We start from the raw sequence: 27289 nt of genomic DNA, 5'->3' as shown, positions 1-27289 counted from the left end.
AACTCCTGTAAAATAAATGACTCCCTAGTTTTGATAGGAATAATTCATAATTTGTTACTGTTCCCTGCTGATAGATCAAATCTGAGACCTTTACTTCAAGGGAAGCTCTGTTACTGAGGCCTCCAAAAGGAATTATTTCAGAAATACCAGTTGCATATGAGTTCATCCTGTTAATGTGTGCCTCACATGAAGCACACAGGATAGTGTGTGATGTATGACAAATTTGGAGCACTCACTGGTTCTCTGTGATGCAGACCCAGTGCATGGATGATTCTGGCCCTTTTGAGAAGCAGATGTTTGCTTAGGCAAGAAAAGTATTTACTTTATTTGTGTTACTTCTGTACAGAGGAGGGTAAAATTGTCACCAGTGTCTGTGCTCTACAGTGGGTTGTTGGACTTACCATCTGATTTGTGGTCACTGAACATGACTTCAGTCTCCTTAACTGTGGGACTTCTTGGTGACTATTGAAAGGTTTCATACTGGAGGCAGCTTTTAGGTATGTTTATTTAAGCTGGAGTGTTCCTTTAGCCCCAGTAGCAGTTCTGTTCTTCTCCCATAGAGAAATGCCAGCTGTGAGTCTCCCTGTGCCAGATTGGAGACTGCAGACAGGACCGGGTTCGTCTGTGCTGCCTGTTTGGTGCATCTGGCCAGCCATAACCTTAAAGCTCACATGAACTTATTTCTGTAGGCCCAAAAGAGAAAAAATGTTAAAGGTATCAGGAATTAGTATCCTTGCTGTTCTGAGATCATGCACCCTATTTTTAAGGGTTTTTTCTGGCCCGAGACTCATCTTGCCAATGAAAGGAGGCAGGAATCCAAATGTATTCTGCTTACATCCAAACCTTGTGTTGCCTGCCATTTATAGAAGCAGTAGTATGATGGTTTGCTGTCACTCAGTTTCCTTCAGTCTTGCTACTATGCTGTTGATCAAGTTAACTGCAAGGCAAGATTCATCCTAGGTAAATTCTGGGTACCCTTAAATAAAAAAGCCTGAATGCTATTGTGTAGCTCTGTAGATTTTTTTTGAGCAAAGAAGCTGGCACTTTAATTTTTTTTAAGTGCTGTAGTAAAGAAATCTTGTTCTGTTGACAAGTTCAGCATGTGTCTTGTGCAATACTTCTCTGTCTGCTTGGATCCTCCTCCTTCTCCCATCTGCCACCTTCTCACTGTGGGGAAAGGAAACTCCATTCTGTCAAAGCAAAGTGCCAGTGAAAAATGGGGAAGACTTTTAAGAGTAGCTTTTGGATGAGACCATTCACTGAAATCAAAACAAATGTAACCACAGCTCACTCTAGTTTTGCCCTGTGTACTTAGCAAAAGGTTAAAGCTGACAGGTAGTAAGATAGAGCACCTCAAGTGAAGGCTGTGCAGTTCAAAAAGGCAGAATCATTTACTTCTGCCTGTGATCATGCTCCATGGCAACATGTGCTTTGCAAGGAAAATAGCATAAATACCTATTAAGCAAAGAGATTCCCCAGCAAGTGAATTAAATGCCAGAAATCGAATGAGAGTGGGGTTGGTGGTTTTTTTCCTCTCAGGGTAATTAGGGTACCTACCAATGAAGTATCATCATTGTAATGGATGCTCTCTGAGTCTTCTGAAGTACGAAATGTCCCTCATTTTGAAATATCCTGCTTCAGAGACTGTGCATTTCTGTATTTCCCAGTTATTAGTCTTCCTATGCTTTGTGAAGCTAATGCTATTAACTTTGAGGATTGTTTCCCTCTGCAAAGGTTTTGTGGTCTCTTCTGCCTGATGCTGATTTGCCAATTCAGTGTGAGCAGTTAAAGCCTTAAGAATGATAAACTTGTATCATTACAGGGACTTGGTGCATTCATTGAAGTCCCCGGGACTGGAGCTCAGACTTGGTAATTGTCTTGGCTGGAGATGAATGTGCCAAGTTTCACCCTTTTGCCTGCAGCTGGTGATCTTTGCCTGGGAGAGTTAAGGATTAGAGAACTCCAGGGCTGTTTTTGATGGTTTGGCTTGATGTGCAGTCACCTACAAAATAATGGTAGTAAACGTGCTTATGCTTTCTTTCTAGCTGGAATTTGGTTGGCTGTTTGAGGCAAGGGCAGGAGAAATCAAGAGGACTTTGTCTGCTGGAGGTGCTGAGCCTTCAGGCTCCACAGCTCAGAGTGCTGAATATCCAGGGGAACTAAACCCATGGGGTTCTTCTGCTTGAGTCACCATGCCTCACTCTCTGCTGCTTTGGGCACTCCAGATTACCCTCATCACACATTTGTTGGGGTTCATGTGGCCATGAATTCGATGGTTTTCATTTCCTCTCTTAACAGGGTTTTCTAAATCCTCATTCCTTGGCTGTCTGCAAGCATGCTTTACTGTTCAGTGTAAAGTCTTAGGATATGTGCTTCTCTCCTCAGCCCTAAACCTAAGCAAAAATTCTAAGTCAGAGTTTTGTGTTCTCCTTGCAGAAGTGTAGGACAGGTAAGAAAGAGATTATATAGGTGAGAACTGTAGATTAAACTTGTCTGAAGTCCAGCTTCTCTGCTTTATCCAGGGGAATGACTGTAGTTGCTCCACAAAGGCACAAAGCAAGTATTTTGTCTTGTGCAGAGCTGGTTTGCAGTCTGTTATACAGCACTGTAAAATAGTCTACTGGATGCATTTGTGTTGGCTAGAAGAATAAAACTTGGAGTTGGGCTTGAATCATGTTTTAAGTTGTTAAACCCCTGGCCAAGACAGTAAAATGTTGGTGATGCTGCAGTACTGCAAAGCTGTAACTTGGTGAATAAATACTTTCTATAGTATAACGCACCTGTCTTTGGTATTCTGTTCATAACAATGAAAGGCATTTTGAGATGCAGAAGTTAAAAAAATTAGTTTTATTCTCTTAATTTAAGCAAACAAATGTTAGGCAGAAATTGCTTCCATCTAATTACATTTTTCCAACTCAACTTGAGGCTGATCTAATGGGTACATTCTCTATCCCTAAGTACAGAGAAACTATGCTGAAAGAAATGGAAAACCATGTCATACTTTAGTATACAGTGGGAAAGTTAAGTTTGTAGTGCATGGTACTGTGATCCATCTGTCTTGGCATTTAAAAAAAATTATTTATGTTTCTAAAAAGCTGTTCCATGGCTTGGAAGAGCTGGAGTTCAGCTGTTAGGCTGTCCCTAGCAAGTACAATATCCAAAAAATCCCCATGGAGCTGTGATTAGTAAGTTTCCCTGGAAAAGATCTTCACTCACTTCTAGTCTAGTTAGCTGCCATCAATTTATAATTGTATATATTAGTTTAATACTGGACTCTTTCAGACCTAGTGAACCTGTGTCACCTTCCTGCTCTGGAATGTTTCTGGTGCACACTTCCCTGGTAAATGGGACACGTGACACTTGTGTGGAATTGGGGTCATTTCAGCCAAGATTTTTAGATTAGTCATTTTTAAGATTAGTAATTTTTTTTGTACATGCATGTCTTTTGAGCACCCAGCTTCTTGAGTTCTTAAGGCAGGCTGAATTTCACCACAGTGGGTAATAAACAGGCTCACTGTGATTGATCACTGGCTTTGAGTATTCCTTTTCAAAGTTTTACTGTTTTCATATTCTGGTGGTGCAGGATTGGGACGTGGTGGTACTCCTCAATTGCTTCCTGCTTTCCATCTAGATTGCAGCCCCTTCATTCTAGAATTGTAAATTCTCATGTCAGAGCCAGGCAGACACAGGCATTTAATACTTCAACCCTCAGAAGAAACAGCTGGGTAAGTTTGTACATACATATGATGTATTGACCTGGGTTTGTGAACCATTTACATTCAGATTGATATGTCTGTGAAAGCACATGAACAGGAATGCCATCTAGAAGTTATGTGTCTCTTTTTCATTCATGTTCCAGGACTACAGTGCAATAAGTTAGTTTATTTTCTCTCCATGTTCATAATTTAAAATATTAATACTTAAATTAAAATCATGCTAAATCCCCTTTCCTGAGAAGGTTAGGCTGCTAGTCTAGAATATAATAGAAAGTATTTTTATAGATTTCGGAGTCTGGTTCTGAGATTCCCCCAATTTGTAGCCATTTTAAAAAGGGGATAAAATAGTTTTCAGTTGTCTCACTCCCTTTTACTTTTTTTCTGAAGAATGTGGGAGATGCTCAAGGTAAGAGAGAGTCTCAAGGCCATTTTTAATGTGGGGTTCCAAGGGAACTGCTAAGTAACTTCAGCCTTCCTGTTTTCTACTATCTGCACTACTTAGCCATTCTGCTCACTGAGAAGTGTTGAGTGTAGCCGAATTTGATGGTCTTCCAAGTTTTGTCAGTGTGATTCCCAGTTAAAAAGTTCAGGTGCATTATTCTGTGTATTTTGGACAGGCAGAGAAGTGACAGGGAGGTTGATACAGCTGTTCTCATGGAACCATTTGGTGACAGATGGGTCGCAGTAAGATGGATCACTCCGGAGTAGAGGGGGAACAGATTTCTCTGCAGGGCACAAGGAACAATCTGAGATTCTGATAAATGCCTTTTCAGAGGGTATAAGATGGCCCAATTAATAATTTCAGCAAAAGTACAGCTGAGCCTTTGATCTGAATGTTAAGCAGTTAGAATCTCTAGTATTTTTGTGAGGGTAGTGGTCATCAGGCACTCCTTTATAACTCATCTAGTCTGACCCTTGTGAGTTTGGTGTCTTCTCAGTATCTTTACTTGTGTTCTCTTAAATCTGCTTTAGTTTTGTATTAATATTGACTGGGTGCCTTCTTAAAGCTCAGCATCTCTTGCTCTTCAGGATTTGTGCTTTCTCTTGCATCTTAGACTGGCCCTTTGCCATGTTGTGAGTTTGGTAAAACAAAGTCATCTTAAGGGGACTCTCAGCTTTCCTGTCATGCACTGGTGCTGCTGTTCTTCATGGTAATCAAACTGGAACAACTCTGCCTTGTGCAAGTCAGTGCTCAACAGAGAGGGGATGGAGTCTGTAATAATTCAGGGCAGTGAATGTTCCCTCAGAGCCCCACAAGCTGCACTGCACAAAAGGAGCAGTGGTCTGTAAATAAGTGAAAGGCTCCAGCACGTGCAGAGCCTCTGCCTTCCTCAGTGGGTTGGTTCACAACAGCTGCAACAAAGGAGAAGGGGAAAAAAGTTTGTAAAAAGCACAGGAAGTGCTTCAGCTTCCTCATAAACAAGCAAGGCATTTCTCCTCTTTTTATCACAGCAGGTTGGAACAGGCATTATAAAGAATGACCAAGAAGAGGGAAATGTACTGGATTTGGGTCTGAACATGTAAAAACTTTGTGTAAATGTGACAGTTGAAAACACTTTATTCTGGGGAGAGGAGGGGGATATGTAATTTCCAAGAGTCAGTACTCTGTGTACAAACAGCTGGGTTGGCAGTGTGCATTTTGTAATCCTGAGAACGAGGAGCATCACGTGAGGACTTAGGTGGGCAGTGTATGCAAATCTTGGTTGTTCTCCATAGAGAATACTGGTTGTTCTCCAGAGCTCCTGGGATTCATTCTTACATAGCTGCTTGCTTCTGGGGCAGTTGTACCCAAATATAATTAACAAAGGAGTGACAGAGACTAGACCAAAAGTCTAGTGTCATAAAGGACTTCTCATCTCAAACCAAGGCTCTCTTTGAACTCTGAATACAGAGTAACTATGTCTCCATGATGGTCTCCATGATGATCAGCTTATTTCTGACCTGTTTTAGAAATATATTTTCTCTTCCAATGCAATTTAAGTGTACAATGATGAAACTAAAAGGAACATCCTTTCAGAAGTGACTGAATAAAGGATTCAGTGGCAAGTTTTGATTTAATCATAAATGGTATGCTGTAGTCCAAGTGCCAGTTGTGGGGTTATCCTGGAATGTAGCAATGTCCAGAAAAAGAAGGTGGTTTCATATTTAGGGTTTGTATTTATGGTTTCAGTTTAAATTTGAGCCTGAGTGCAGACCTTGCACTGGGTTTGCTCTGTGCACAGAGGGCACAGCCCTGAGGCTGCCATCACAGCCTAGTGGGAGAATTTCCCCTCCACAGTCCACAGCTGTATCTGTGGTTGGGCTCTTTGCCCAAAGACCAGACAGGGATCCCATTTAAAAGGGCACATTGTCAATGGCCACTGCCATGGTGCAGTGCCTCTTTGCCTCTTTACATCATTCAATGCATCTGTGAGCGTGTAGATCAACTTAAACTGTGCCTGATGCTTTTCTGCTTAGCAGCACCTGATTTTGCATATTTTAGATGTTTATCCAAAGGTCTCCAGAGATGCCTTTCATGGTTGGATGCAGATAATTGTAAGTTGGCAGTTTTCCTGCTCCTGGATGTCAGGTAGCCTTTCGGTGAACCTGGCCCTTTCAGAGGTAGCTGTTCCCTGTGGCACAGTGGTGGGAGCTGTAGCTCAGAAATGATTTGGAGATTTCAGTGCTGCTGATGGCTCTTTACCATACTGAGTTTTTAAGAAACCTGGCTTGAAGCCCCAAGGGGCAGGACTGACCTTGGGTTACCCAGGGTTTGACTACATGGCTAATTAGTGATAGAGGAAATCTGACAAATATGTGACTAAAGCACAGGGATTCACCTAATGAAAAAAACCACTCTTTCCCCAAATAGCTCCCTTGCAACATTTAGTTGTGTAGCACTACTGCTGTTGTGTGAATGAAGCGAGTGGATTCCACAGCAATCTTTGTGCACACCCCCCACCCCTCATTTGGCTCACAAAATTAATCCACTTTAGTGGTTTTATAGATAATACAAGCAAAAATACACACGGTATAGGTAATATACACACACACAGCTAACACTGCTGCTGTACTAGATGAAATGTAATTTCTCATTCTTGCAGGAGGCTCCTTTTCTGTGAACCTAAAGTATCCTGTAAGTGCTGGAGTTTGTCAGGAAGTGGCCAAAAGCTGGAAAGTAAATTCTGCAATAATAAGGTTCCATTCCTTATTGACCATGTTTTTCTCAAGTCGTGAGGAGGCAATGATAGCACATAAAATCCTGATTGATACCTGATAAACTTGTCTCATTTGGTCAGGGTAAGAATCAATTTTAAGAGCTGAGAATACTGTTTTAAGTGATTGCTCTGCTTGTAGTTAGAAAGAAATTCATCCTAAAGAGCCAAATAAGCATATAATTTTGTCGTGGCTAGTCAAAATATCAATGTATATTTAAAAGGAGGGTAATTTTCCCATTTCTATTTTAGAATGTTCCTTATTCTGCCTTTATCGTTTTGTCCATTTCCTTATTAGTGCTCCTTTCTGAGCCCAAACATGTCAACAGTGACACCATTATCAGCTGAAATAAAGGAACAAACGTTCTCATCTTTAGTTATGGTTTGCCTATTGCAGCTATTTTTAATTTTGCAGCTGCTGGAGGATGAGGCAGATTTGCAGCTGAAGGCTTGGCCTCTGTATCACACGTCCACTTTCCAAATGCTCTCAGAGGTGTCAGGAAACGTAGGGGTTTCCAAGGGGTCTCTTCACTGGAGTAGCACTTCTGGAAAAAGAGACAGGAGAGAGCATGAGGCAAAGCACTGGCAGCAGAAGGGAGGTATCCTGCTGATTTAGCATTTGTCTGCAGATGTTCAAAATGGAGCGTGAGGTGGCAGCTGATCCTTTTTTTTGCACCAAGTGTGAATATGAGCTGAAAACCTCATGCATTCTCCCGTGTACTCTGAGCAGTGTGAGTTACAGCGGGTCCTCAGCCTCCAGGATTTTTCCTTCCTGGAAAAGGAGGTAATGTGACTTTTTGGCCATGAGGAGCAACTTGTGCTCTTCCCAGCCTTGACCCCTGCCAGTTCTTGGCTTCTTTTCTTCTCTGTCGAGATCAGGGTTGAAAGCACTTGAGATGATATTTCACATTCAGACCCAAATGTTTCTTTTTTCTTATGTGTGTTACAGTCTCACAGGCAGTGAGTTCTACAGTCTCAGTGCAGTGTTCTGCTAACAAGGTACAAAATGGCTAACTGACTCTCCCTACAAGGTCTTTTGAGGCTAAACGATGCAATCAAGAAATGACACCTAAATTATTTTCGCTTTTAACCCAATAACTAATCCCTCAAAGTCCACAATGTGGACCTTTGTGTCCAATTACATAATAAAACCCAAACCCATGAAGAAAAAGGACCAGCCACTGCCCTAAAACTTCCATCTTAGCTTTCTATGTATTACTGTATTCTAAAACCTTAAACTCTAAGTTTTCCACCCTGTGATATTGCACATTTCTAGTCAACTACACACCCATAATCCCAGTGCTATCAACCAATTTTGGATGCCTTCTCCATGGCCTTAGGTCAAATGTAGTGCTCTTCTGGGGGTCAGAGTCTGTCAGGACAGAAAGTCTAAAATTCTTATAATCCAGAACTTCAACAGACCCCTGTTCCCAAACTGGTGTCAGACCTCTGAGTTGAAGATGAAGCTGCAGAACACACAGGTGCTGCAGTGACCTGTGCCTGGCATTCAGGCACATGAACTTTTGTGCCACCACTTGCAAAAGTGGCCAGGCATGGAAGCAGAGCTGTGGGAGTGTAAGCATCATTTATTGACTTGTCACTTCACCTTCCCTTGTTCAGGCCTCAAAGTGCCTCCTTTGTCTTTGTGCCAATATTTCTGTAATTTATTTACAGTGATAGAAGTTAAGATATGGCAGTGCATTTAGTCAGTGCCTCTGAGCGGTGTGGGCTGTTGGTAACAGTCCTCAATTTTCCTAGATGCTGAAAGACTTTATTTTGCAGCTCCCCACAGTCAGAAGATAGTGATGTGAAGAATTGAGCCTAAATGATGAACCGGTTGAAGTTTTAAATGGTAAATTCTCTGCTTTGGGACTGAAATGTGTTTTGAAACAGTTAGTTTAGTTTCATTTTGTCTTTGGCATTTGGCCCAAAATGCATTACATGTTGCCTACTCTTTTGCCAAAAATTCAGTAGCAGTGATGCCACGTGTGTTTTCCCTGAACTTTGAAATCTATGTTAGTGGATCCAGGCAATTTGAAAGCTGCATAGATTTTCTAGTGATCCATAAAGAACAGTTTATCTAGGTCTTGGACAACTTTAAAGCTTCATAAATATAGTTGTTTTTTTCTTTTCTTGGTTTGCAAACTTGGACTAAATTTTGACTTGTAAAATATGATATTAACTATTAAAAAATAATAAAGACGGTTCAGATACCTCCACATTTGGCCTTCGTGTTAATTAGGTGGTTAAATATTTATGATCTTTTGGTTTCATGTGAGAGGATCATGAAAAAGTGGTGCAAGTAATTTATTTTCACTTGTGTTGAGCATCTTTGCTTGAGTACTGTTGTTAATTATCTTGCTGATCTGAACTTAGCTGCCATTCCTGTTGTTTACCTGACCTATTTAATAGTCTCTCATATGACCTTGGACTTTTTGATCGTATCTCTCTGAGAATAGATATAGATATGCACATATGAATAGGGTTTCTAATAGAGGGAGGTTTTATTAAGCAGAAGCATTGCTGGGAGAGTTAAAAAAGAGAATGAAGTAATGTGTCTTTGAAGTGCAGTCATTGCACTTAAAGTGCTCCAACATAACACTTTTTTGATCTAAGAAATGAAAAGGCAGTTCATGCTGTAGCATCTTGGAGAAACTAAGGTCTAAAAGGACATCCTGTTGAGAGGACTCATTAGTTACGCAGTCTAAAACTGTGGAACATGCTTAATCCTGTAAAAAGGGCTCCTTGTCATCATTTTGTAAGGAATTTAATACCCATCTCTTGCATTCAGGTGACTAACAGGCCTTTCAGAAAAATCATGTTCTTTTAAAAACAACTGTCCAGATATGCCAGGCATCTCCAGTGTGTCATTTGTGCCCTGTGACTTAATACCATTGAAGTGGGTAATATACCTTTGAAATCTACAGTTGATAAATCTTTCAAACATATGCATGAAAAATATGTGTCAACAGACCAGCTTTACCATGACCTACTGGCTAGAATTAAGAATTTCTGCTTGGTGGTTTGTTGTTTTGTTTTGTTTTAAATCCATAGTCAATCCCTAGCAAGATGTGGCAAGCCTTGAGCTCGGGATGGTCAGAAATGCCGACCAAGGCTGTTCTGTATTTCATGTTTTTTCAGTGAATGGGAAACTATCTGCAGCTTGGCTGGCAGGGCCAGTTCCCTCCTCCTTCTGTCAGCACAATTCATATATCCTTGATAAGAGACTCTGTGGTTCCCCTTGTGGTGATGTATTTGAGCTCATCTCTCTCAGCTGGTAAGGCCATGGACTTCTCACACAACTTGTGACCTACTGTGCCTCCAGCATCCCTGTAAATGACACCAGCTGAAACTCAGGCAGAGCTGCGGCTGTTTTGTCCCCTGCAGACATTGGATTTTCCCTCTGTCAAAAAAACCCAGATTTGGCAGATTTTATTCTTAGAATAGCAAGAAGTGAGGAACTTGGTTTCATAACTAAATAACAATAAAGTTAGGTTAATGGGCCTGTGAATCATTTGAATGGTTCAGCCCTGTGTGCATCTGCTGCATGCTAAAAAATTCCCAGCAGAATTTGCAGCGAGGCAGAAGGCTGACATGAAGTCAGTTGTCTTTGATCTTTGCTTGGTTTTGGGGTGTGTTTGTTTAATATTGGGAAGGTATTGAAGTAATGAAATGAAGATGCAGTATTAGCCCAGGGAAATATGCTAGTCTTAGTCTGTCTAGCTCAAATAAAACAGCAAGGACATAGCATATTCTGTGTTTGTTCACTATCAAGCATGAAATGGTCGATAATACCTATCTCAGTCTCCTGTTTTGGATCCTCTAATAAATTCTTGCTCTGTAAAGTTCATGCCTTCCTCTTCCTCTCTCTTTTAAGTAGTCTGTGGCTGTTAGGTCTAAATTTGCCAGCTCTCTTCATGCTGTGATAATCACGAGATGCTTTGGGTAAGGAGTTGCAAACGCTTTTGATCTTTTGAAAGAAGGTGCTGTCTTTTTAACTTGGAACATTTTGAGTGATTCCCTCTTGCCTCTGGCTTTCCCAGACTTATCCTAGTGAGGGGGCTAAACAAGAAAGACTTGGCTGTTCTGTCAATAGAGAGGTCACTAGGGCTGCTGTTGTATCACTTGCAACATGAAATCCTTTGAAAACATATCTTGCAAGAATAATATTGAAAAGCATATTGTGAGTGCAGGCAAATTGGGAGCCAGGCATTTACATTCATGATGCAATATAAAATACTGGATTTGGACTTTCAGCTACAATGCAAGACACATTTCACTCATATAAACAAAACTGTGTCTTTTTATCCCTATGATAAGACTGGCTGCCTCCCTGGCAGTGAATAAGTTAACCTACTTAGTGTTTTGTGTGTAGGCAGCATGCAGTTCTGTGAGATTGCAGTGGGCAATGAAGCAGCAGAATTCAATTTGCAGCAGTGACCTAAGAGGGGCTATTTTTAGTAATAAAATAGGTCAGGGGATGTGGTAGTGCAGCCTGATAAATGAACAGTCTTCCCTTCCACTTGTGGGGCATGTTTTTGTTCTCCATTGTTGAAGCTCAGTGATGGAGTCTCTGCTGTCACGTGATCAGTGTTAGGAGTTTTTTATTATTGTGAAGCAATCATAGGAAAGTGCTAAGTTTTATTTTAGTGAAGAAATAATATAAGTAACTACACAGGGATTCATGGAAGGCAAAGCCATCTAGGGAGCAGGGTGTTTTGAAGCCATTGCTCAAAGCTGGTCTCAGCACTGCTGGAGTTCTCATTTTGCAGTGTTGTCCATGTGACAAGTTGTTCTTGCAGTCTTTTTCCCTTCCACTCTACTGGCTGTTCTTGTGTGTTTTTTTAGCTTGCTTCTGTTTCCAGTTTGCTTTCTCAGTAATTTATGCAGATGAGTGTTAGCTTCTTCCTCTCAGGATGGCAAAGATGAAACATGGCTTTATCCTGTTCCTTTGATTCTCTGGGCTCTCGCAGGAAGCTTGCAAAGGATTTGTTCAGCCCATTCTTATGACACAGAGCACTCTAAGTCTCTTTTTAGTATTATGCTACTTGACTTTTGCATTTCCACACTTCTGTGGCCTCCTTGAAATTCTGTTTCAGAGCAAACTTGGAAAACGCCTGTTGCCAGTTTGTGCCTTTATAATCCTGCTATTAATTACTGTAGGGGAATACAGTATGGGTAAATGAAGGTGGAATAGAAGGTAATCTTATCCCCCAGTGAGTTGCAGCTGGACCAATTACTAAAGATTAGAAGCAGGCTTGATCTTAACAGGCCACACCTGTAGCCAATAAGAACAAGTGATATAAAAGAGTGGATTGGTGGGATCTGGAGTCAGATGGCTGCTGCAGGGAGCAGGAACAGTCAGTGCTTAGAGGAGCTGCCTGCAAGAAACATGGAGCAGGTATGAAGCTCTGGCAATATGAAATCCTTGCACGATAATGACTTTAGAGCTCATGCTGTCTAAGACAACACATTACCACTGTGGCAAAGTCCCCAGAAGCTCTAGTCATGGACCAGTGTGTCTTCATGCCATATAAACAGCAGAAAAAAGCAACTTGAGCCCTAAAGCTTTTTTATTTTTACCCTGGAAAAGGAATGCTTAGCAGGAAGCAAGTGATCTCCAGTCCTGGCTGTAGCTGCATCAGTATCAGTGTGTCACCCTGTGTGAGAAGTACAGTGCAGGATGCTCAGGCTGTTGCTGGAGCTCTCTCCAGGAGTTAATGAGCCCTAATGAGCTCTGGTGAGATGCACTGGGAAGCCCAGTTCTCCTGCTTTGGAACTAAGAAGATCTCTTCCCCCAGGGCTGCTTAATGTTGTGTGAATTACGTGCCTGTGCTGGTGCTTGTTTGCCCATTCCTGCCCTGCAGTGCTCTGTCAAGTACAGATATGTCTGTATGGCATGGGGGAGAAATGTCCTTAAACTTTCCCTTATTTTATACCCCTTCTAGCAAAATGTGCTAAATTTTCATGGTCCAGTTAAGACCATGATGAAATATCATCTAGCAGAGTTTTTAAAGTGCTTAAAAGTCCTTGAATAATATCACTTTGATATGATATTTATAAGGAAAGTTAGCTCAACATTGATCACTGGCTTAAAAATTGTAAACTCAAACTCTCCTTGACCCTTTTCATTTTTTTTAAGGTTGCAAGTTAGTTATGAATCATTCTCTAATATTAAAAAAATCTTAATAAACTGGTAAGTAATTTGAATTTCTAACTTCTGTATTTTTCTGCATCAAAGGTCTGTTTCTATATTGCAAATAAGGACTGCACACCTCAGATAACCAAGAAAGAGCCATGGGAAAAATACAGGAAGGCTTCCAGTGGGATCAATACAGTGGAGTTATTTTCAGCAACACTAAGAAACTTGAGGGGGCTTTTGTTCATATTCCATCATCAGTGTGGTATAATGTGCTTCTAAGGGGCATTTTTTACTATGAATGCACTGCCCTGCACTTTCCTTTCTAAAGAAAAGAAAGTGCCAGTATTTTTTGGGTTTTTCTCCTTGTTAACCTGTTTTTGCAAAAGATAGCTTGATAATCTCATCGAATATAAACTGAATCATTTGGTGTTCCTGTCTGCCCTGCTCATCATGGGAGCTGGAATTCCATGGCAGTTCACTGCACATTTGTGGGTCAGCTCAGGTGAGCAGAGCACACTGAGCCAGGAGCTCATTTATTAGGCATGCAAGGAGAGAAAGCCACAAATGCTCACAGTTTTTCTTCCTAGGAGTTTGGGACACTGCAGTCCACCCTCCCCATATTCGCCCACCCCGTAGATTACTGGCCTGTCCCATATCTGGTGTGCTGTGCTCTGTTCCTGAAATACCATAAGTGGAAAAGTTGCACTCAGAGGGTAACTGGGATCATCCTTTTGCTCCTAGCATTTAATGATGGTTTAATATTTAGAGGGTGACTTTTTCTCTCCATTACAAACTAATTTATTTTAATTGATTTTTGAAAACTCTTGCTTTTCTGTATTTCCTCATGTTTTCTCAGCATGACTGAATGAAAAAGCACTTTGTGCCAAAACGCTGAGCTGGGAAGATGGCTCTCTTTGTCTCCTGTAAAATCATGTTTGGTGTGGGTATCACAGGTCTGTTTGTGTGCAGTGTTTTACAGTGCCTTAATAAATGCAATCAATGCTCCAGCATTTATTTTGTGCTTGTTGTGGGGGCATGAGCCTGGCAGGGAGACATGAGCTGCAGACAGTGTGACAGTGGAAGGTCTGGTGGGAAGGTCACCAGTGACTCTGTGACAATGGCTGTGTCTGTTCAGATTATCCAGTCAGCACTTGGATAACCAGTAGGCTCAGGTATGGGAGAAGTGCATCCTGCTGCTGTCACTGGTGTTTTAGCTGACATGAGGTATATTTCCTCCATCATGTGTCCCTCCCCTTTTTCATTTCAAAAATGAAGATGATGGTACATGATTTCCATCAGGGGAAAGGATATATATTCATCATCTCTAAGCTTTTAATCTCATCGTTCCAAAGTAAGGATCTTGTGGGTAATTTCTGGACTGGCCTTATCCTAGAGAGCTGCAAGAGGAGCCATGGGGTTTGATCTAACTATGTGCTGCTCAAAAGGAAAATCCTTGCCTTCTGTATTCTGGATATACTCCCAACCAAAACCTAGGAGTGAAAAAAGACATTTGTCATCACTCTGAAAATCCTAGGTCTCTTTCAGCTCAAAAGACTTCCCAGAACAAGAAGCTCCAAAGTTTACTTGGAGAATATGATTGTAATCCAGAGGTGGAAAACACAGCATTTTCACACCAGGTATGTCCAAAGCCAGTTCACGCTTTGAGCAGCCTTGTTTTATATGCATGCACACACATTTGAGCAGAGAAGAAAACTGAGGCACAGCAATCTGCCCGTGTTACCCAGTAGTAGTTCAGCAGGAATTCCAGGAATGAGTTTTATGTCAAGTCACAGATAAATTTGTCCCCATATCTCTCCCATATTTGCTGCTTTTTCAGCTCTTTTGTGTAGGGGCTGTCTGTGTGTACTGGGATGCCCATGACCTATCCCTTCCCACTATGGCATGGGCACAGGGGATGGATTGTCAGAAGAGAGAGGAAGCACAGCCCCACAGGGTGGCATGAGCAATGGATTCTGAGCATTGTTAGTAGCGTGACAGGACCTGCAAAATTAATATGCTGGCTGGAAGGTACAAAATGCAGCTCTGTTCTTCCTTTAGGCTCTGACTCTTCTCAGGGCAAAGCAATGCCTGCAAAGAAGTGTTTCTGGTGTTGCCTGTCACTGCTGGGTGTATTGCCTGAAGGAGGCAGCCTGTGTAAGGAACAGGTGAGCTGCAAAGGGCAGCAGACTGTGTCCTCCCAGCATAGTCTAGTGTCCTGAAAGGACCCTTAGAACTTGTTTTTTGCTGTGTCTAAGCTAAGAAATTCAGAATATACAGGGTAGGCTGTAATGGTGCAGCAAGCTTTCTGACTTGCTTGACATAGTGCTTAATAAAATTATTGTTGGAGGTTTCTGTCCTTGCCTCCTCCCCCAGCTCTGTTTCATTGTATTTCATCACTTTAATTCCCACTGTTCTGGTACAGGGCCAGATGAATTGAGGATGTTAGGGCTTTTTTTTTTTTTTTTTTTTTCTTCTTGTGCAAAAGTAGTGTTGTGTCCTTTAGTGGACTCTTCCTACTCTCCTGCCTGTTGCTCTGCTGATCTGCAGGGCCAAGCAGAGGCACAGTTCTCCAAGCTGCTGTTCACCATTCTCCCAGGAGAAGTTTGAATTAGGATTCATGTTTCTGCTTGGATTTGTAGGGGCTGTCATGCAGTTCTGATCAATGTAGGGTGAGTTTGGGCTATAGACCTGGTCACAGCAATCTGTGTGTGCAGGTGGAAATCCCCTTTGACAATTTGGCTGAGAAATGTGCATCAGTTACAACTGAGAGTACAGGTGCATTTTGTTGCACACAGGGCAGGTCTTGGCTATGGTTAGAACAATTTGGGAGGGGGAAAATTGGTTTCTTTGCCAGGTTTGGAGGTGACCTGAAAGGATTTCTGTAAAATTAAAGGTCTCTACTGTGCAGAGATTTCGATTAATAAGCTCACTGAGGAATCATAGCTGCAATAATTGTAATTGGAGGCAGGGTTTGGCTGATGAGTCACCTTGTTGGGGCTGTCTTGATTGCCCTCCTTGAGCAAGTGGAAATCTGGAAGAGGGGAATTTGTGTGAACTGTCAGTACCGAGCTGGCAGTAGAAGTTGGCACAAGCTAGACCCTGCTGTTGGAAAAAGCCTGGAGAATCAGCACAGTCCTTTGTGCTCAGCTGGTGCCAGTTTAGGTCACAGGTGTCTCGAAGTTGAGTCCAAAGGGAGAAAAGCAAACCAATAAAGATGATTTCAGCATGAAGGCGTGTGGTAGAAGTGGGAACACCAGGGACTGCCAGGCAGCTTTGTCCTTCAGTGGCCCCTTAGATTTCAAAAGTTTTGAGTGTGATCATTTGGAGCTTGCAGAGAATCCAGTCTTAGTAGGAAAACAGTCTTGGCTTTTGCCTCCTTTGTGTCAATTTGGTGATGGGTTTCTGTGAAGAGCACGTGTAGCTCCTGCATTGAAGTATGCATTTGCAAAGTTCAATAGAAGCATGATCTGGTTGTTCCTAAATTTTGGGGGAAAACTGGAGGGAGATGAGAAAACTATTGGGATTCAGTAGATGAGCTTGGGGGAAAAAAGACATGTGCAACTCAAAGGCAAATAAGTTTGACTCAATTTTTCAGGCTTCAGTGAAGCTGCTCTTTCTTTTCTCAATAGTCACTTGCTTTGAGCTTTTCCAGAGATTCTGTTTAATTTAGTCCATTGTTGCACAGAAAATTGAATAGTAAGTGAACATTTCAAAATGTCTTTGACAAAACTTTAAGAAGTTATTTTTGTCTGTATCCCAAGGGCAAACCCCTTGAGTCCCTGATGGAAAGAGAGTGTAAAAGCTTCAGGCAGTGATAACTTTCTGCATGTCTGATATCTGTTTGTATGAAGTTTTACCCAAAAAGGGAAGAGCTAGGGCCCTTTTTGGAAAGTTATAGCTATCTATGCACTAATAACTTGCTGAATACTCACAAGCTTTTTCAACCTATAAAGTAAATTTTCTGATATTAATTTGTTTGAGGATTAGAAACCTGGAAAGAATAATATGTTCTGACACAGTGTTCTTGGATGACACTTAAGTTTGAAATAACATTATATTGTAAATGGTTAAGAATTAAAGAAACAACCAATTGGTAATGTAGGCCTTGAGCAAAGTACAGTATAGGAAGCACTGAAAAATGTTTCTCTGCATGATTAAGAGAGTCTGGTTTGCTGTTTGATTTATTGGCTGGCTGAATGAATTCATTAATTGTGTATGACTACTTTTACTTCTAGGTGGTCATTTTTCATTTCAGATTTCATTACTGAATGAGCTTTTCCTAGGGATGTTCTTATCATCCAAAATTAAATACATGAAAATGTTAGGGAGGCTCAGCCCTCCCTTTTTATGTCGGTATTTTTCATACCATGGTTTTACCAACTGCAGGAAAATTCACTGAGGCTGCAATACCTTAGGTTTTGTGCTCATTACTTGAACACCAAAAGATTTCCTCTTACTGCAATACAGGCCATGTTCTGTGTTATGATTTTCCAAACAGTGGTTTGGAACTAGAAACCCTCTTCTTTAATTAGATGGTGAAGAATGAGACAGATGCTTGTTTCTGAAACATTTCAGGTGTTTCAGATGTCAGCATTCAAGCACCCTTGTGACTGCATTTGTAGAATGGGAGTTCTGGGAATGCAGCTCAGTGGGAGGTAAGGATAGGTAATGTTGGTAAGAAATCAGAGGACTTAGGGAGAGATCCTGGACGTCTTGGCTTGTAGTTTCAGCACAGTTTTTTTATAGGAAGGGCTCATTTCCTGGACAGCTTGCAAACAGTATGGTCTGCAAACATTCCTCTCTTCAAGGATCTTAATTCTTTTAGCTGCGTGGAGAAGAAGCATTTCAGGAAGCATATAATGCCACCACTGTCTGCAGCCAAGGGTGCTGTTGCAGGGAATGGTGCATCTCCTGGAAGGCAGCTCAGCAGAACCTCAGTGGCCTCGCTGGCCCTTCCAGCCAGAGGGCAGCAGTCTCTGGAGGGGCCCTGGGTCCATAAGGGCAGTGGGGCTGGATATAGCTGTTAGGAATTCATTTCATTCTCAAGTATTCTCCTTAAAGTGAGGAAAAAAAGGGTGTGTAGGGAAATCCTCATGTTCTTCCTTTTCTTTCTTAACCCTCACCTTCAGGTTTTGTGTCTGCAAGTAGCAACTGCAGAGCTGTTAAAGACTACAGAGTGAGGACTTTGGTCATCCCATCTCTCCCCCTCAGTTTTGGCTCAATGCTGACCCCTCTTCCTGTAATTGTATAGCAGATGGGGTGGGTGAATCCCCAAGTTGGCTTTATGGCAGAAAAGTCTACAGTGATATTTTGACACATCTGTTCTTGCCTGTGGGCTCTGGCACTCCCAATGTTACCTCATGTGTTTTCTGTGAGAATTATCTCTGGCTATGTAATACAAATGAGGAAAGAAGGTGAATGAGTGAACTCTTACCCTCCTGTAAACACATGGATGTGATGAGCAGGAGCCTGGGTAGGAAGCATTTTTCCTGCTAGCTGGCTTGGTCCCATTCAGTACCAGCAAGCTGTAATTATTGATCTCTTCCATAGTTTGTATTTTCTCTGCCTTTTCAATACTGATACGTATCTGTAATGTCAAACTCCTAATTTACACCTGCTGTCCAAAATGGGAACAATATCTCATACTTCTGTCAGTCATTCTGTGGAGACTGAGTATAGAGAGATAAATCCTACTGAAATATGATTATTGCTGTATATATCATGTCTGTGGGTAGTTTATTTTGAACAAGAATAAATTCTGTAGTGTAAAAGGTGAGATTTGTATTACTTTGTTTCTAAAGTCATGTGATGATTAATAGTATTTATACTTTTTTTCCAGGTGGATTAAGTAAGCTTTACCTCGGTAGTCATGTACTTAGATAGCAAAATATAGCAGAGACATTAAGGATGACACTGAACCTGGCTGATAAACACTGTGACAGTGCCATCCTATTTTTGTCAGAGCTTCCTCCTGCTCCAGGGTCTGTAAAGTGACCTTCTCTCCATAATTTAGGATGCATACTGATTTGAACAAACACAGCAATGATTCTCACTGGCATAGGGCTAATCAGGGTAAGTTTGAGTCAAAACAGTATTGTCCTCCCAGCAAATAAATGTATTGTGTAAAGTTAGTTTCAGCAGATGAACCCAGCAGCTGGCATTGAAGATCATGCAAATTGGTCTGTTCTGGGTGACAGGATTAAGGCTGGAAATGTCAAATCTTCTTTAGGGGAACATATTTAGCCTGTTTGTGAATATATCTCTGCGTGTGCATATAACTTACCAACACAGATGTGTACACACACATAAAGAAAGCTCAAATTTGTGAGACCTAGGATATGGGGTTGGGGTTTTTTTTTTCCTTAATATTCATTTGCCTTCATGATAAGTGAATACTCTGCTGTTCCTGACTGTATTGTCTCTATAAAACCTGAGCTGAGCTCTTCCTTGCAACACAAGGTCCCTGTCACTCCATAATGCCCCTGGCCTGGAGCAAAGCTGGAACACAGCATCAAGGGGCACATGTCCCTCCTGTCCCCTCCTGTTACCCAGGCCTCTGGCTGTTGGTTTGCTGAGAAGTGTTTGATTGCTGCTTTGGGGTGAAGGAGGAGGATATCAGCAAGACAACATGGCTTTCAGTCCAAGGAAGACAGAAGATGAGGAAGTTGGACAAAGTCATCATATGCTGTAGCTCAGTCTTGATACAACCAGAATTGGCCCTTAACAACAAAAAGCCCTGTTTAATGTCTGTTATTTTCCACTCTTCTCCAAATAGCAGTCTTGACACCCTGCAGGATGTCAGCCACAGTCTTAAGGACTTGAGAATTCAGATTTTTCTCTCAGTTCTAGGCAATGTATTTGTGCAGTGAGACACTTGACTGCATTAGGGACATCTCTAGAAACTTGAGCATCTTTAGGGATGTCACATCCTGCAGCCAGAATGTGGTGAGTCAGCACCAAGGATAGCAGAAGTTCAGCTACTTCCTCCTCTTCACTTCAACTGCAGGATGTCACTACTTACAGTTCCCTCCTGTTGAGTAACTTCTGATGTCAGTTCTTTTTTTAATGTTTATTCAGTTGGAAGCTGTCTGTAATTTTGGAGTGCTTATGAGGCTTCTTTTCTTAATATCATCATACTGGGAAATCTGTAGAAATGGTAAAGATGTAGGCCTTGGCATAATGCCTGACCTTCCAAGGTTTGTTATGATGTTAGGAGAGTTGCACCCCCTGAAAGCCAGAGTACAGTAAGGAAAAATTATGTGGAAAAATGGGACAGACTATCTTTGCAACTGCCAAAATCAGTGACAGAATGGAGCCTTCAAAAATATCTGCCATATTAGGAGTAGTTTTGGAGCTCTTTTGGATTGTTTCTGGATAACTTACCACCTAATCCTATGTGAAAAAAGGAGAGAGACTGGGCTTGACTTCAATTCTTGTGCATAGAGGGGTAACTTAATGACAGTTTGCTTTGTATTGTGGGAGGTAAGTCAGATTTATCATGGTTTTGTTGTTGCTTTTTGTTAATTGGCATTTCTGCTACGATCTGTCTTCTTACACTCCAAAATAAGTTGTAAAACTTTATTTTAAAACAAAAGAAAAAAAATCTGCAAAATCCCTGCTCCATGCTGTAAATTCAATGTTTTTGAAAAGATTCCTATTTCTGCTCCCTTTTCTTTTCCTTTATTGAAGTTCCTGGGCAGATCTGTGTGTTTTGATAGTTTAGTGCTGTTGTTAATGTGTTTCTCTCCAGGAAAACTGCAGATACAGGGATCTCACTCTTCATGGGCAGTAGGAACACAGCAAGCCACATGCTGCCTGCTCCAGGAGGGCTGAATTGCAGCCAGTGGTGCTCAGTGGTGAGTCCAGAAGGGTGACAGCTCTGATCTTGTGTTCCCAAAGCTCAAGGCAGAGCTTGCTTCATCATGGGAATTTAGGCAGAGTGGTAAGAAGACCAAAGAGAGGAAGAACAAGGAGGAGCCCAGACTGTTACCTAAAATGACCTTAGTTTTTTGTTAAAAAATGACCTTAGTTGTTTAAATTGTAGGGTCACAGGAACAAAATACACCATGAAAAATGAGATTACACTGTTAAGCTGTCTCCTTGTGGTGACCACTTGTGGGCTTTTCTGCATCTCAACAGACAGGCTTGAAATCTGTAAGAAATTTATTAGTGAACTTTAGGTAGGCCAAACAATGGTGTGTCCCTGGGGTGGGAGCCCATGCACTCTATGCTCATTTTGGACTTTAGGCATTCATTATTGTGTTTCAATGTGTAACAGTTGCAGCGTTGTCCTCTCCCGTGCTTTTAACTTGTAAACTGGAGCTGCAGCACACCTTCAAATGCCTATGCTCTGAGTTCCATCCAATTTTCATGAAGAACCCTGTCAACAAAAATGATGAAGATTGAACTCAGTGTTGCCTTTCACTCTGTCCTGCAAGTGAATGGAAGGGAAAGGAGGGGGAGATGAGGATTGCCTCCAAGTCAGCTGGAATAAGCAGCCTGGCCTTGAATTGATGAAAGCTCAAATCTGAGAGACAGCACACAATGGTAATCATGAAATATCCCAAATTATTGCTTGCAGGGCATCAGCAATGAGTGTCTGCTCTGTAATTGTGCTCAGTCTTGCCACTGATTTTCTTTAAGTGAACCTAAATATTTTAGCTGTGTCTGAGACTTAGCAGCATTTCCTACTCTTCCACACACCTCCCTCTTGGGAGATTTGTAGCCACAGCATATTGATCATCACCATTTGATTGGGACTTGGCCTTTCTCTCTTGTACTGCACTTTCTTGTACAGTTTCAGTTGTGTTCATCCAACAAGTTAATTGTCCAAGAACCCAGTACAAGTTTCTAGAGGAGAGATTTTTACAGATCTCAAGTAATTAGATGACTGCATGTTGCTATATCCCCAAAATCAAATAGGTGTCTTTAAATGGAGATAATGTCTTGGACTGGATGAGAATAACAAGAAAACAAAATATAATAACACTAACATTGCAAGGACCTCCTTGTTTACAAGCTGCATTTGGCTTTCTTTATTCTTTCATCAGGTCATTTTTCCCAGAAGTGACTAACAGATCTGTGAATCTCTCAGGTTTTGGTTATAAGAGTTATAGGCAATGAAGATACTTGATTTCAGAGGGCAAGAGGGGTCAGTCCTAAAGCTGTAATCTTTTATTGAGTCTCACCAGGAGTAACTTATTACTCTTTTAAATGCTCATTCAACTCTGGCTGCATATAATCCCGAGCTCAAATCAGGCATTTGTGTGTGTACTGCCTTTCATGCACACATGTGGGTGAACCCAATCATGTCTCTCCATCACACTTCCTCATAGAGATGAACTTATTAAGCATTTGTAGCATCCTGTATTCTTAATTCCCTTTCCTGTGTTTAGTTCTGGTGTTTTTGTTTTCAAAGAGACTAGTGAGGATAAAGAGATTTGTTCTTCTGTTTTATAAATTGTGTGTTTTGCACTCCCAGTGCAAACTTGCTTACTGGTATGATGCACCTGGAGGATAACAGCTTTTCTTCTTTACTGTTCCAGTTAGCTTCATGGACCAATGTAATTTAACACGGAGGGAATATCTTACATGGCCCATAAAGAGATAACTTGATTTTGGAACCTCCTTTTCTGGTTTTCCTTTTGGAATGATGCTTGGTTTTGCAAGCCCTTAGTTGCCAACTTCAGTCCCAGTACTTGTATAAAAGTTAAGTGCACTTTGGGTACTTCAGTGTAAAGTCCAGCTTTTCCTAGCTCAGATTTAAAACAGTTTATACCAAGTCCCTTGTTACCTTGTCCTGTCTGTGGGCTGTGTTATCCTGCTGTGTGTTGCTAAGATGTTCCAGAGTATTGTAAAACTATTTTTTGTCTAGATTCAAGGATCAAATTTTCCACTTGGATATCATCCTTGGGTGTAAGTAAATACTTTCCTTAAATTCCTTCATATCCAAAGGCAAACTCAGACCTGTCTAAAATGGGAATAAGGAAGCTTGCAAACAAGATTGACAAAAGGATCAACGAGTGTGAAGGTCACAAAGCCAGATCTTAGTTTTGTAAAGGTTTTTCTGCTCTGCCAAAAGGGAAAAGCAGGAGCACAATTGTTTTTATTGCATCTCTCTTTAAAAGGGACTGTTTTTTGATAACTGATTCTGACACACATTCAGAGTGAAACTCGCTGTCTCAACCTCATGGCAGAACAAAGGCCAGCAGATGTAATTACTAAATTCTTGAGATTCAAGTATTGGAGAAATCACCAGAGTTAGCAAGGGCAGTACATTTAATTGCTTGCAAAGGTTATAGGTGCATTTGCTTCTCTGATTGGAAGGCTGGAATTCAATTTAGAGTGGTGCAGGATGTGACCTTGTACAACTCAGTGCAGATTACTGATAGGTGTGTGAGGGTGTGGGGTCTTTCAGCTCTGCTCAGAAGGAAAGGAGACTGTGAACAGCCCATCTGCCTGTAAGAGTCCAGAGAAAGTTGAGCCTGTTGGTTGCAAAATGTACGTGTTTGGGAAGAAATCAGCCTGGAGAAGGAAAAGATGGTTGTGTTTTAACTTTTCTTATGGTAATATTTGGGGGTAATTGCTTTTAGCTATAAAGGACAAAAGATTTCTCAATGTGAGGGGATTTGAGTAGGAAACAAATGGGAATGGTGATGGAGAGGTATGGATTGAAGGATTAGGACATCCAGTGTCTCACTGTTCAGATGCTGAGATGTTGGTATCAGCCTTTAGTAGTTTCCTCTCTGGTCAGTTACAGCTATAATTCCTGGTTTTCACCTTTCCTCTGCTGGCCATATTTAATTTCCCTTGTCCTTGAAGAAAAAGGAACAATTTCTTACATGTCTAGCCTTTTTTTTTTTTTTCCTTCTTTGTAAAGGTTATCATTGCCCACAATCTCTCTCAAGCAGCTGCTGGCTTTTATGCATGGCACCTTGCTAGATGGCTGTAAAATTTTTACAAGACCACCACTGTTTTCAGTGAGCTAGAAAAGTGTAAATAACCATTCACACAGCAGGACTCTTCCAAGATTCTCTGCTAACCTCTGACTTCAGATATTGGGGTTTTTTTCCTGGACTGCCAATTTTATATTTTGTCTATCTGCTTTCAGCTTATGCTTGAGGACCCTCACGTTTTCCCCTTAGAAATGTGATTCACCTAGGCAACCCTAAAGGAGGAAACATCTGAGCTGTAATTGCCAGTATTTAGAAATATGGTTGCTTGCCCAATTCAACAAGCCCTACTTTCTCTGGTATTTTTCCTTTCCTTCCTCTGTCTCTTCAGATTTGCTATCATCAAGAGTTTTTAAAATATATTCACATTTCAGGCTTAAATATAAATTTAGATTAGCTACCATTTAATTAAGATAACATCATCAGGATAATTAATTTCCTAAGATGGAACAACTAAGCCCTTGTGATTTACAGCCTGTGCCTTGTGATTTTTTTGTTCTGCACTGGAATTTCATGCAGAAGTGACATCAGCTTTGAGATGCCATGTCTGGTCACAGTGCCACCCCCAGCCTGGCTTGCTGGTGGGAGAGAAGTGGGGCTGGCTGAGGCTGAAGCCATAGCTGGGGGAAGGCTTGACTGCATGGGAAGCAGTGCTTTTCTGGAGCTGCTGTAAGCTCTGAGCTATAGACTCATAAATTATTTTCCACTCTGGTTGTGGGAAAAAAAATAAAAAAAGAAAAAGTACCATATATTTCATATATTTTAGCTGTGTTGCTCCCCAAGCTCCTAAAAAGCTCTTTGTGTACCTCCATTTTAAGTTCAGTGAGGTAACCTACACAGGAAAAACCAGAACAACTTTGTATGCATTCCACAGAGATTTGCTCCTGGCAACCTTTGAAACAACTTATTAAAAGAAATATTTCTGCACTTGTAACTAATTGTGTAGGAAACAGACTTTGGTTAGCAAATGTGTTTTTATGAGGACAAGCTGATTCATGCTTTTCCTTCTACTTCATAATCTATGCAGATGAATATTACTCTTATCCTTCCCATGCAGCTCTTTTAGAAATATTTTATAGTAAAACAAAGTAATTTTTGTTCAAAAGTAACAGTAAATTGACTTAGTGGCTTGAATATTAATATTTTATTCTTGAATAAGATGTTGCATGAGGAAATGAAAAATCAAGACCATAATAAATATAGTGGTTAAGAATTGGCCAACTGGAAGTTTCTGTATTTTAGATCCAAAATATGCATTAGCTGTCGGAGCAATGGTTAGACAGATGGATGTTTAGTGTATGTGGATGGGATTTTTTTTCTGGAGTTCTTGATTTAGCAGATGTACAGATGAAGTCTGTAAGATAATAGTGCTGAGCCAAGGCAAAGTTGCTGAGTACAGTGCTTTTTTTTTTGTTTTTTTTTAACTTATGACTCATGGGTGAATCTAAACTAGAACTATCTTTAATACTAATATGAAATTCAAATGATGGCTTTCATGGCAGACACTGGAAGTACATCTTTGGATAATCTTAAACCAGGCTTTTCTTTCCTCCTGAATGTTCTATTGTCTTTCAAACAGTAAAATTTTGCAGTGAAGGAAACATTAGAAGAAACAAAAATGGCACCCTGGACCATATTTTCAACATAATCAACAGCTTTCTGCATTTGCTCTCTTTGCCACCTCATGCCCAATTCCCACCAGATCTCCAGCATTCAGTGCCAGTTAAGACTCTTAGCTTGCATTTCCAAACCCTCAGCATGTTCTTGTTTTTCCACTGGGGAAAAGCCTCCCTGCTCAGGTGCTGTGCAAACAGCTCACCTCTCTGCACTGCCCTGTCCCCTGCAGTGCCATTGTGCCCTGGGGACAGTGGCTGCCCAGAGTGGCCTTGTTTGCCCTACCCCTGTGTGCCCAGCTGCTCTTGGGGCACTCCTGGCTGAGCACAGGCAGTGCTGCTCTGTCTGGTGCTCAGCTGTGCTCGTGCTGGGTAACTCTGCTGCTGTGTGCCCCTTCTCTGCAGGAAGGGACTGGGGGAAGCTCACCCCAGCAGCTGAGCTAAAGCCAGGCCAGGGCTGGAACCCCAGCTGCTCTGCAGCTTTTTTGGCATGGTCCATTCACCTAAAACTTGATGGGCTCCTTAGGTAATCCTGATGCATTCTGGAATGTGCTGTGCAGGCTCCATCGGTGCCTTTGAGGAGGAGGTGAGGTCTGTAATGTTAGCAGAGCCCTGCCAGTGCAGTCAGCATAATGGCTTTGTTGGAGTCATTCAGGTGCCTGAGCTGTTTCCAGGCAGGTATAGGCAGACTTCAAGGACAAGATACGAGCACATCCTGAGCCCTTGCAATCAGTGACTTGGGCTGGTAACTGCTAAACAGCAGGGTAGGGAGTTTTGTTGTTTATTATTATGTTTATTGGGTTTGTAGTTGTGGTGGGGTTTTTGTTACTGTTTTTTGTTTGTTTGTTTTTTGCAGCAAAAGACTGCAACTCCTCCTCCTTTCCCCCCACTCCCAGAGTCCTGTGAGAAGAGTTTGGAGATGCCTGCCTGCAGTCCCTGCAGAAGGCAGCAGTGGATAGCTTCAGTCAGGAGCACCTCGGGCTGTGTTTGTGCCTGATGTCTTTGGCATTAGCAGCGAGCAGGGGCCGTGTAAAGTGCCACAGTTTGCTCCACACCGAGGGCTGCTTCTGAGGCAGGGAGGTATAAAGGGAGGAGAGAGCTTTCCATGAAGATGCTTCCTCGGGCTAAACAAATGCTATCCTGTGTACTTCCCAGCTGAGGCTTAAAATAGAGATAATAAATTGATACATGTTGTGTTTTGTTTTTGAGCTGGTCTTCAGTCTCCAGATTGGCTTTTAAGTATCTTGTTGCTATGGAGAAAGAACAACTCTCTCTGTGCAGTGGGTGAGGAGAGCAGCGCTCCTCACAGCGTGGTGCTGTGCTGCCTCTTCATCCTGCAGCTTTTTTTCCTGAGGAAATACTGCTGTTACTGGTGTGCTGCTGTTTGATCTTGTCTGTTCTTGTGATTGATTTCCTCCCCCCTTTTCCTCATGCCCTTTATGAATGTGCTTTCACCATCTCTGATTTTTATCTCCTCTGCCTTTTTTCTCAACGAGTGCTCCCTTCACTTCCAAAGGAAAATTAGACTGTTTGCAAGGACTTATCCTCTCTCTCCCAGACACCTTCTTTTCTGTATTTGTGGTCAGTGGGGGATACCAGATTTGCACTGGGCACAGGAAAATACTTTGCTACCAATACATCTGTTTCTCTTCCTTCATTTTTTTTTTTTTTG

The 27289-nt window shown here is 41.5% G+C and overlaps 1 protein-coding gene across 7 annotated transcripts in view; it reads left to right on the top strand.

Annotated features, from left to right (window-relative positions):
• Positions 1-27289, top strand: part of SERGEF (secretion regulating guanine nucleotide exchange factor) — a 152240-nt gene that overhangs the window by 90284 nt on the left and 34667 nt on the right. Inside the window, exon 11 of one of the 7 annotated variants that reach the window (XM_059848979.1) lies at positions 20803-20900. The exons of the other annotated variants lie outside the window; for them this stretch is intronic. Within the exon in view, the coding sequence (XP_059704962.1) occupies positions 20803-20885 (83 nt within the window). The 3' untranslated portion in view covers positions 20886-20900. Of the gene's footprint in view, positions 1-20802; positions 20901-27289 lie in introns of those variants that run through there. 7 annotated transcript variants of the gene reach the window in all.

This window comes from Haemorhous mexicanus, chromosome 6 (genome assembly GCF_027477595.1).
Source record: "Haemorhous mexicanus isolate bHaeMex1 chromosome 6, bHaeMex1.pri, whole genome shotgun sequence".
Classification (NCBI taxonomy): Eukaryota; Metazoa; Chordata; class Aves; order Passeriformes; family Fringillidae; genus Haemorhous; species Haemorhous mexicanus.
Note: the sequence above shows the minus strand (reverse complement) of the source record. Positions and strands in the feature narration are given on the sequence as shown.